Source organism: Armigeres subalbatus, chromosome 2 (assembly GCF_024139115.2).
Source record: "Armigeres subalbatus isolate Guangzhou_Male chromosome 2, GZ_Asu_2, whole genome shotgun sequence".
Taxonomy (NCBI): Eukaryota; Metazoa; Arthropoda; class Insecta; order Diptera; family Culicidae; genus Armigeres; species Armigeres subalbatus.
This window is the reverse complement of record NC_085140.1, coordinates 330,645,864-330,657,940: the sequence shown is the minus strand read 5'-3', so window position 1 is coordinate 330,657,940 and position 12,077 is coordinate 330,645,864. Positions and strand designations below refer to the sequence as shown.

The following is a 12,077-nucleotide window of genomic DNA, read 5'->3' as shown; positions in this document are numbered from 1 at the left end:
AATTAAGATATTCATCTACTCTCTGTGATGATTGCATAATTTGTTCTGAAATCTGTTTATTTTTTTTATCTGGGGTGGACCCAATCGGTTGCATGTGCACGGCTTAAGCCTAAATGGACTATTCAGTAAATCGACCTAGTGTGTCCAATGTATGGTCTAGGTTATATGAACCAACTGGTCTTCCTGGTCAAATTTCCTTCTCGGCTAAATTGCATATCCGGCCGTATGATCTGTTCGACCGAGAGACATATCGGTCAAATGACCTGTCGAACGGCTTGACACGGTTGGTCAAATACATTTCCGACCAAGCGTCATTTTAGGCCACATGAGGTGTTCAGTGAAAGGACATTTTCAGTGAAAGAACATATATCTAGTTCGACCGGAAATCATTTTCTACCAAACGACATTTTTGGCCGCATGATCTGTTCCGTCGGCTTCTTTAGTTAAACGTCTTATTTGGCTGATCGAAATATTCGGCCTAGTAGGCCGCTATAACCATTTCGGTCAAACGTTCAATTCGGCTGAATGTATTTTGGCTACATTATGTTCGGCTTAATGTGGTTTTCGGTCAAGTTGAATTCTACCAAGTGCAGTATTTGTAAAATCATACTCAAATCTCAATCATCGACCCTTCCTTCACGAGCTAACTCACTTGCCATTATGTAGGGAGAGCATCTCACTTGAGTTTCTCGGATAAAACCGCATCGCTTTGCTCACTCGCTGAAAAATGATTTCACTCTAAAAAGCGTCAAAACGCAATCGAGGCGTATGTTTTGTTCATATATGGTTTAATTAACCATCGTTTTAAGCGAAAAAGTTAATTCAATTCATTCAATAATGTAAAAAATCATGCAATGATGCAAATCTTGATTCGAATCATGAGTGACATGACATGATGGGACTTGACTCACGCATGATTTGAATCGCCGATAAGATTTGTGAATTTGAGATTTTATCAACACTGGCCAAGTGGATTTCAGCCGAATGACTTTTGGTCAAACTAGTCTTCCTCCTTATGTATTTCCCGAAAAAAAACCTATATGGCTTGAAGACATCCAGAAATATGGCCTCTGCTAATGTTCAGGAACCGGTTTCGGTGCCTAAAACTGTTGTTGGTCAGTTCAAAATTAGTCCAGAGGCACATTAGATGTGCGTGCAACTAATAGCTTTGGAGCTCCGGATTTTCCCGGAAGTGGTAAGAATTAGTCATAATGCCAAAAAAATTTGATCCTCAAACTTGAAGAATCATAAAGCTTGATGTGTCGCATGCTTTGGTCTTACATATATTCAACGGATTAGTTCCGATCGTCCTGGGATGTTTCCGATTAGTCTAAAGGGTAGTAGAACTCAGTAGAACTCTAAAATTAGTTTCTATGCGTCTTTCGCAAAAAATGCCGAAGATTGACAAGATTCAAGAAACATTTGAAGGAGTTCTTACATATCCCACCAGCTTGTACCCCAGAACCGATTCCAGTATGCCTGAAACTGGAAATCATGCTTCCAAATTCGTTCAGAGGCATCGCAAATAAGTTTCCTCCTTGATTCTCAGTTATGAAAAGACGATGTTGGTATACGAATAACAAACAAACATAAAATCAAAAATGTCCTTAGCGGCCTCTCGACAAACCCCACTGAGAAGCCCGTATAAATCCGGAACCGTTGATCCAACATGTCCAACCGGTAGATCCTCTAAAACTAGGATAAATTTGTAGTTTCTAGACATAATTATATCCGAAAACTTTTTTTTTCTACAAAATAAGCAGGTTTTCCGATTTTCTGTGAGTATTCATGAATGATTTTTGTTATAAAATTCCACAGCGCATGGAATCTTAGAATTTGGGGAGACTTGATCGCCTTTCTAAGATATCTATTCAATAAATATTTTTTCGAGCCAACGAACCCTTCAAATCTACACAAGAAAAAAGAGTGATGAACTATGTCAAACTTAAAACTTAAAAATCACTCTAATAAAGAAAAAAAAAATACGCAAGAAAATCCCCCTGAGAACAAATTTATTTTTTTCTCTGAAAAGTTCATTTATTTTCCATTTTTTGTTGTCGTACACATTATTTTTACATCATTTCAAGTGATGCCCTCTTAGCCCTTCCTCTTGATTTTAGTTTCTAATTTTAATTGTTTTAATTTTAATTTATAAATGTTTATCTATATTTTCAAGGCAGCCTAAAAGAGGCATCGGTCAATTTTTAAAATTTGATAACCTAACTACTATTTACACAAATATGTACAATAATAATTTGATAACCTAGATTGAAACAAGCGCCCTAATCGCAGCTTGGTTCGAAAATAAACAACGAGCCCTAAACCGATCTTTACAAGCACCAAAGCGTTCTTGTAGTGTTTTAATACCGGCCAGACGGTGGACCTCAGAAGATCGTGTCCTGAAATAATCTGTCAGGACATCCAGGCCTCGTTGGAGTTTTGTCACCAGCGCTCGTATGAATAAGGCCATGGCGGATGTGTGAGAGACATGCTTGTTCCGTCTGAGGACGTTGGTAACTCTGGTCAGTTGGTAAATTGCCTTTTCCAACAGCTTGGATAACCCTGAGAGAAGACTGATGGGACGATAGCTTTTTGGAGAAGAAGGATCCTTCCCAGGCTTCCTGATGGGAATGACGTTCGCAGACTTCCAAGACGATGGGAAGTAGCTGAGTCGCATACACTGATTGAAGATCAGCGAAAGGTGCTCAAAGAATGGAGCACTCATGTGTTTGAGTTCGAGATTTAGGATGATGTCGAAACCTGGGGCCTTCATGTTTTTTGATTTGATATAGGCCGTCAGTTCGTCAGCTGAGATCTCCAACTCCTCAGAAAAGTCGTTTGGTTAGATGGGTGTTGCTCGCAAGCTCGCTAACGGCTGCTTCATGTTGACTGATGATGTTCTGTCCAAGATTGTGTGAGCTGACGAAATGGCGACCTATTGAATTTTAGAATTTTGGTCAACTTCCCGAACGGCTTAGCGCAGTCTGGAAGAGCGCGGATCTTATTGAAAAAAATCATTGTTTCTAGGGTGCACCATTCTGTCTTTGATGATTTTGGTCATGGTGATGGTGTACTGCCCTTGGCGACGCGTTAGTTGATGAACTGGAGGCTTGGTAGCAGACGATAATTGATGTTGCTTCTCAGCGCGATGACCACACCTCCTCCCCTGGAGTTTTGCCGATCGAGTCTCACCACACGGAAGTCCGAAATATATACGCTCACCTCGGGCTTTAGGTGTGTTTCCGTGATGAAAGCCACGTCGATCTCCCTCTCGTCGAGGAAACCAACCAGTTCCATAATTTTGCTCTTAAGTGAGCAAGCGTTCCAATTGACCAGACCCACCCTAGCAGCTATTTTCGATGACGAACATGCCCAGGGTGAAGCTCTGATCGAAGCGTGTTTGCACCCGCGTAGTTGCGATGCCAGCTGTGTTAAAATTGGAACAAGCTGCTCCGATGTGTAGAGCGGTGGTCAGAAGGGGCTTGTTGTCCTGGCGACGGAATCCAGGAGGAGGAAGCGAGGGCCACTGGCTGGGAGCCGATGGTACTTGGGCATCGGGTGCCGCGGATGGAACCGATGCAGCGGCAGCAGCAAGCCGTTTGAGTGGCTGCAGCGGCGAAAGGACCGGGATCGGTCGACGGGGAGGCGTAATGGCCGAGCGGAGGTCGACGCATAGGCTGATTTTTGGTGGAAGCCCTCTTCCAGTTCTCCACGAAGCTGTTCTCCGGCGCGCTTGGGACAGCCCTTCGTTGTGGCACGATGTTTTTCCCCACAGTTGACACACTTGAGGTCCAACTCCTCCATTCGGTCACACTCCTTCGTGCTGTGGTTTTTGCCACACTCGTTGCAGTGGGTAGCCATGAAGCAGTTTCGGGTACCGTGGCCGAACTGAAAACAGTTCATGCACTGCGTGACGTCGCGATGCACGGGCTTGTATTTTGTCCTCTCGATAACGGTACTGTTGACCACCTTAATCGCCGTCAGGTCCTTGAGCGAGGTGGATCTATGCTCGAGATGGACGAGGTACAGTTGGTCACGGTACCTGCGGCTTTTATCGTGCCGCGCGATTTTGTGAACCGCTACTGGTTGCAGTCCGCAACGCTTCAACTCATCAGCGAGCTTCTGCTCCTCCATATCGTCGAGACCGCGTAGCACTACCTTTAGTGGTTTAGTACCGGGTAAGTCGTGGGGGTAGTACTCCCATGCCTTCCTCTTCATATACTGCACCACGAAATCGAATGAGGCCTTGTTGGAGACCATGAGCTTCACCCCCTCTGAGCACAACCGAAAAGTGCCAAGGATGTACTTGTTCGATATCATGTCTCTAATGGCTGGCAACAGATTCGGCGTGTCTCCTTTCACGAAGATTGGGGGGCACCGTTCCTTACGGTCGGGAAGCTGGTCGTGTCTTCTTCCGGTTCTTCTTCTTCGCCAGCGGGTCACCTCCTTTAAGCCGTGGTAGGCGTTATTCGATAGCAGCTTCTTTGCTGCATTGCCTACCGCTTCCTCGTCGACCGTCGTCACTCGAGGTACGCTTCGATGCGCTGATCGCGACCGAGTTGGTCACCGTGTCACCTATATCGGTGCTGAAAACCGCACGCGATAATGTGCGCCACACTCCAATACGACCGAATAAAGAAAACTTGCGAAAGTAAGAGCCAAAAACGTGTCCGATCACGTCGCTCGATCAAAACTGTCCTCTGCTCGCTGCTCGCATAATTTTTTCTGAATTTTTCCTCCAAACTTTTGTATGAGTGACAAATGAGAGAGCAAGTGCCCCATTCAAATGTCCCTAAATTGTGATGGAATGTTGACATTTTGACCGATCATTGACCGACCGATTATAGCTCCTTACCCTATGCACGATGACAAAGATTGATGGAAAAGATTGAGTCAGAGCTTTTCATTTGACGATCTTTGTTTTGATTTTCAATTTAATTTTGTTATGATTGTGTCATAAATCCATATTCAATCCAAATAAAATATTCAACCAGTGCAAAATTGTAACTGCCACGGGCATTTGAAGTGTCATGAAAAAGGGTGAGAATAATGTCTAGCAAACAACAGTGTTGTTCAAACACGCAACATAAAAAATTCCACATTTATTCAGTTGTGGCTGTAGTTTTAGCCAAGGAAAGATCCATAAAGTAAGTCGAAACACCCCCTTCCCCCTGGAAACGTGATGTACTTTATGGATGGCCCCAAAGAGAATTGGCTCCGTTCCATAGCCCTTCATTAGTATTTTGTTTATCCTATTACAGCCCGTATGTGCTAGACATTTAAAAAACCAACATAAGTCCATTTAAGCAGGTTCAAATTATATTTGGATAGTTTCTATATAATTTGGAAGCAACTGCTGCTGGGCTCACCGCGCTTGTATCCACTTGGTAAGGGAATATCGTCCTGCCTACACTTCGGTGAGCAGTGAAACATATTTTCGAAAAACGTTACATTTGTGAAGATAGAAGCATTTTTATATCATATTAACCACTGAGAAAAATTATTTTGTTGCCCAACTGAGTATTCCAGTGTAAGTTTTGTGGACATTATGTAATACAAAAATATTTCCACATTCACATAGTATGATGGTTTTACAAATATTTAAAGGTACCAACTGACTTTTACTAAGAAAATTATTTTGAGCTTTTTAGTGGAATGTTTTCTTATGACAAGTGACTTTTACTTTTAGTTCGTTATACACAGTATTAAAATGTATTAATGTATTGATGTATTAAAAAGGCTTCGTTCAATTCGACTCATTTTTCCATAACTTTTTGAAATTACAGGTCGTCGTTACTATGGAGCATTATTGCATACAAGAAAAAGTTGGATGAAAAATTAGAGCCTATTGAACACAAAAATAAGCGTTTAAATGTTGTGAAAAACTCATATGTGAATTTTTATGTACGTTATGTGGAAGATATTGAATTGGAAAATGTATTGGAGGTAACCACTTTCCCTTCGATGGGTCTCGAACCCATGACCCTACAACGGTCAATGGGTTCGAACTGAATGAATTGAAGCGTTTAAATATTTCCATGGCGTAATTTTCAGATTTTTTAACTGTGTAGTTTTCTAGATAACAGAGTGGGGCGTTTTGGCCAGGGGGGGCGCATTATACCGTCTTACCCTATTGATGGGGCAGTATCAGGCGAATTTCAATGGGCAAACCACGGCCACGGATCAGTAGATCATCATACGGTAGACATAGGGGTTGTAAATTTAGAAAATGGAGCTGGATGGTGCATAGATGTATAGCAGCAGTAAATTGAACACTTTGGGCTAACGCGGTGTAACAAATTTATCCGTAATATTAAATATTAAGTTATACCATTTGAATAAATAATAATACATACAAACATACAAACATCATCTAAACTCATCAATCTGATTCGTTTGGCCTAACAGTAAGCTATTATGTATACACCGTGTTCGAAGCGTTTTTAATATCTTTTCGGTTTTCTTTCTCAGTTCTCAATTCTCAAAATAAATTCTGAGTAAAATAAAAATTTTGGCAGCTATATGTTTGCGTCAACAATAAATGCCTAAATGAATGATGATTAATAACATTCTAACTCGACTTAAATCACTTTAAAAAGAAGTGTGTCGGTAGAAACTGTTAAACTCTACTAAAAATAAAATTTCCCGTTTGATACATGTAAAGAAAAATCCTAAAACAGTTTCACGCTTTACGACTATTCAAAATTTAATGCGTAATAAAGGCACCATCATCATCACCGTCAGAATTTTAATTTGTTTTTAATTTCCACGACATCGCCGCGTTCACCAGATTTTTATTGAGCCTTGTATCGCTCCACCAGTTGTCTCAGAGGAAAGAACTAAAATGAAACTGTATTTTCGTGAAGTGCTATGATTCCCCATAAAATATGTCACTTGGGCCGTAATCCCAAATTCATGACAGATTTTCTCGGAACTTTGACCTAGACTGTTCCCCATACTCTCGACGAAATAAACCCGCCGATGAAGCGCTGTGGTGTTTCTGTGGCGTGCGTGCCTACTGTCAGCGTTGATTACATTCGTCCATAGAATGTGTCACACTTTCACGCACATTTTCCACCATCACCAACCATTCGTTAAGGCAGCATCACCACTAATGTGACAATAACAATTCACGCGTTACACTGCTCAAAGAATCGATACGTCGTTCGTGACAAGATGCAGTCTTGAGGTTGCTTTTAGTCTGATTTATTCGTGCGTAAGTTTTTTTTCTACAATTTTGTTTAAATAATATAAAAGCAACTAGATTTATTAAAATATTGTTGTAAATCCAATATAAATTAATTTATATTGATTTGCTAGAAATAGTAGACTTGTCTTTTTCCCAATCGGAATAGAACTCTAGAAATGTAGAAAAGGAGCAGATTCTAAACAACTTGCGTCTCGCACAATTCGAGAGATGCCTGCACATAATTTGTCGCTGCCTCGCAGAGGAACGGGTGAGTGTGCTCGGTTGCCGCGCGTCCCCATCGTAGGTTGGCCCGGTCGGAAGAACGGCTCTACTAGTGGTGTGTGGTGTCGGAAAAGCGTGATTTTCCGCCGTGTGTAACGAAAAATTTGACGCATCATCAGCACAGCAAGCATTAACAGCAAAACGGGTACGAAGAAAACCGAGTTGGAGAGAGCTGGTTGGTCTTCTGGTCCTCGGCCAGTCAGGCAGTCAGTCTGTGAAATCAGTATCCAAGCTTTTCTCGGCCGGTTCGGGCGTGCGGGTCGTCATCGTTTTCCCGCTGGTGTCTAGAGCACGCGAGTGTAGTTTTTCATTGCGATCGGCCGCCCCCGTCACGACTTCTGACGGAAGTGGGATTTCTTGACCGAATAGTTTTTGCGGTCCAAGTGGACGGATTCCGGTAGACGTAAAATAGCGAGACAAGTGGCGCTTAATTAAGATCAAGAGGAGCGTTTAGAGTGTTCTTTTCCTTTAGCGGAGGTTAGTCGTATTTTTAGAGGAAAATTTCCTCAATTTAAGCTATTTTCTTTGCGGTTCAAGCAAACGTGTTTGATTTTTTTTTCATTTCGTTTGATGTGCGATTGATGGTTGTGTGTTTTGTTTTATTAGAGGGATGAGTGAAGACTGGGTTCAAGCGTTTTATGGCAAGGTGTTTTTGAAGAGGATGATCAGCAGTATATGATTTATTTTAGTTAGTTGAGTGCACATTCAGAATTTACATTATCTTCCGGATAAGGAATGAAGTATCTCCAGGAGAAGCATGTTGGTGTGAGAAAATTATGATTATTTGGTTTAGTTTGTGCCGTTGATGTTATTTTGTTTATCTGCGGAGAAGATGCGAGTGAAAATTGCTGCCACCCGCCGCCAAGGCAGATGAAGTGTGAAGCTGATTTAGTGAATTGTTTTCTTTTGGTGTTGTAATAAAATGCTCACGTGTTGCCTCAATCTGTGCTCCGTTTTTGCTGCTACTGTTGCTGCCATGTGGATGGGTGAATGGAAAATGATCTAAATCTATCGATTCGACCGAACGACTATCAAACCAACGACAACGCGATTCGATTTCGATTATCCTAACGTAATATGGTTCGATTCGGAAAGAAGGAAAGTGCCGAACGGCGCCAGCTGTTAGCCAGTATGAACTCGATGCATTACAACAGCTCCAAACAGATCGATAATGGTAAGTTTGAAAATTTTCTATATTGAATGTATTACGAAGACCCTATACTGATCCTTGTGATGATTTGTGTATTAGGTTCCTAATGCTGAATCGAACAATATCTCTTTTAAAAGGCTAATAATGACATTTACACGAGAAATTATTCCTAAATTTCACACAAAATTATTTAGAAAATGTATCCAAGGAAAACTCCTCTGAAATTAAAAGAAAAATGAAATATGATATGTGATATCGATCTTTTGATTCGGTATCGAATCGAATATCGATATTTACCCCACTATATCAAATAATAAGTGCGATAGCCTGCTCTTGCACGTTGTCTAGCCGTGCGGACTAGCTTGAACGTTTCCAAAATTCTTACCAGAGATTTCGTGTTCGAAATGGTACTTAATGTTCGCGGCATCAATTAGTCAAACGGAGAAAAGGAAGTTAATTTTCCGAACACTACCGTCCAACTCGGAGTGGGTTATTTTTAAGCTGTTGCTCATCAATCTTGGTCCGAAGCTAATCCTTGTGTTTAAGCTCCATTTCGAATTGAGGTTAAACGGCGGAAAAAAGGGTACACTCAGTTATTTGAACGACGTTGACGATGATGAGTGAAACCTAATATGTTGACTCATTGGGTTTATTTAAAGAGGAAAGGTGCTTTATGTCGCCGTCTTCATTTCATGTGAGAGCGCAGTGCGTATTTCCGTGTTTGTTTTGCGATATTTGTGCGGAAAGCGTTAATGACATTACTTTTTGGTTTTACTTTGATGATACTTGACAAACAACTGAAAAATATATGTATTTCTCGATAATCTCCATTTCGCAAATATCTTCGCTTAAGTATACTGCCTGCGATCGCATATTTGTAACAGTCGACAAAAGTACCCGGGCAGAAGCCATGAACAGAATAACAAAACATTATATGGGCTTGATTTATATAAGAGATAAAAGAACAGGCAACAATATCAAAAATTTGTTGATATTCTAATATCAAAATATGCTATAGATAAGAACAAGCCAATAGCACATGATATTGATCACATCTTATAACTTGATCTCCTCATGATATTTTAGTGCAAAATATTGATATTGTTATCTGATGTTTTATCTTATATCAATCATGTCCATATCTCATTTTGCCATCTTATCAACATTTGATATTATTGAGCTATTATCGTCTACACATGGGAGAAACGATTAAGTTTTTGATATGCAGAAGGTATACAAATATCAATGATTTCCTAAACATTTTTATTTTATCCAGTTGAATTATTGGTAGAAACATTTCCAAAAAATGGGGGCACGCATACCAGGAATGACAATATTATGGAACTGAGATGAACCTCCGTAAGTATTCTTATCAACTTCGTAAAATACGTGATGTGCGTGCCTCAGTTACTTTTTACATCTGCACCACATGTTAAGGATAGAAACAGACATTTCTAGGAAATTTTTCAAATAGGCGTAACTGAATTTGACCTTAATAGGTAACGGTTCCCGATAAATGCATATAACGATTAAACCACAGAAACACTGTTTTTTACCAGAGGTGGCACAGACTGAATATCTAACATCTAGCATTAGACAACGGACAGGACATTTACATAACACCCACTTTAAGAAAAGTTTTCTCCTTAGGGCTGGAATCGAACCCATACTCCACAGCACGCAAATGCCCATAGATGACTGTCGCCGTTATCTGCACGGCCTCGAAGGTCACAAGTCTCAGGTCACAAGCAGTTTTCATAGCTTGAAGTATCAAATTATTTTCTAAGTTCTGACTTGATGAGTTTCTATTTTAAATCATGAGAAATCACAATGAAAAGCGGTTTAAAATTTGCCCATTGTTTTTTGAAAAGTGAAACCAGTGTTTAGGAAACCTTGTACGAAGTGCTTATCAGAAGTTTAAACTGGCAAGTAATATGAATGTTGAAAGCGTTCCAAATTACAGAAATGGCTGAATGTTGTAAGGATCCACTCACACCGAAGCTCATCCAAGAAAAGCTATCATCGGAATATGGAAACATTTCGTTTTCCAATGAGCACGGTATGGTAACACGTGTTAAAAGAGTGAATAGTGTTGCAGAGAAGAATGCAAAATCTACACAATTTTCTCATGAAAAACCGATTTGAATGTAAGAATCAAAAAGATAATTTATTTGTTTCGTTTTCATACAACTTATATTTTTTATGTTTGATAATTTAACCCCAGACGATTAAATTGACTCACAGTATTAGAAAGGAATACCGACGAGTTATTTAACCTAGCGTGGCATTGTGCATCTCGATTCGAACGTAATTCTATCGAGTCGAACATATTTGGCATTACGGCTTTCGATTCGATCTCGAAAACGACTCATCGTTCGAGTATGCTCGAGTAGGTACAAGAATAACGAGATATTTTGGCATTATGGAGACTCGATAGCACACTGAAAAACGACTCAAGTCGAATGGAAATCACTCGTCACCTTTATAGCTTTCGAATGTTGTTCGAGAGTCATTTCTTGCTGAAAGTTTTTCATTATATTTGTTATTATTTCTCTACGGGAAGAGAATAAATGTTTCATTATTGTATTTTGAAGGAAAGAATGTCATTAGTAGGGTAAAACGCCCTATCGTTGTGATATGTCCTAATGTTGCGGTAGTGTTAAAATAGTCCATTCTGGATATAACAACATTAAAAACAATTGTGGATACGCTGAAACTAATCGAATTAACGACTAGAGCAGCTTTTGCTTGACAAAATTCCGTTCATAATTATGAAAACTCGACATTTTTCACTAAAAAATTGAATCCTTTGAGCCTATTATTGCGGTAGTGCTAAGGTCCTATTGTTGTGGTATCGATTTCCATAAGAATTGCATGCAATACCGCAGCAATAGGACTGACCTTGAAAAAATGTCGCAACGATAGGCAACTGTGTCCTATTATTGCGGTAGTTTATTATACAAAACAACATAGGTTTAGCCCAATTGACGTAATATTTACGAATCTATAGTTAACCAGCAACCTATTCGACTACTGAAATGTGGAAAAAGACCAACAGGTAATTTTTAAAGAATTTTTGAAATGAATTTTGTTTTGGCACGGTGCATAACCTCTCCATAATAGGTCGTTTTACCCTATACCTTTTTTTATAGTTTCCAGACAATAAACAATCTCTAATTATAAAACGACTAATTATAAAACGACTTCAACCTAAATCGGTGTTTTGCAGTTTTCACGTATTTCTTGACAATTTCGATAAAACGCATGAAAAATCTATGGGGAAAATCTACGTGAAAATAGTTTAGTTAAATTTAAAAAAAAACGAGCAAGAGATGACCCAAGTGCATTTAACTGAAACACATGGAAACATCGAAGTAATTTATTATCGAATCCTTCTTTAGCTTTAAATTATTTAGCTCAAAATTGGATCTGTGTTATAAACTTGAATAAATATGA

At 39.8% G+C, this 12,077-nt stretch overlaps 1 protein-coding gene across 2 annotated transcripts in view; it reads left to right on the top strand.

The window, feature by feature from the left end:
• LOC134212741 (protein PALS2) overlaps nt 1–12,077 on the top strand; it is a 161,065-nt gene that overhangs the window by 49,681 nt on the left and 99,307 nt on the right. Inside the window, exon 2 of one of the 2 annotated variants that reach the window (XM_062690857.1) lies at nt 8,161–8,645. The exons of the other annotated variant lie outside the window; for it this stretch is intronic. Coding sequence (XP_062546841.1) covers nt 8,549–8,645 — 97 coding nt within the window. The 5' untranslated portion in view covers nt 8,161–8,548. The remainder of the gene's footprint in view (nt 1–8,160; nt 8,646–12,077) is intronic. 2 annotated transcript variants of the gene reach the window in all.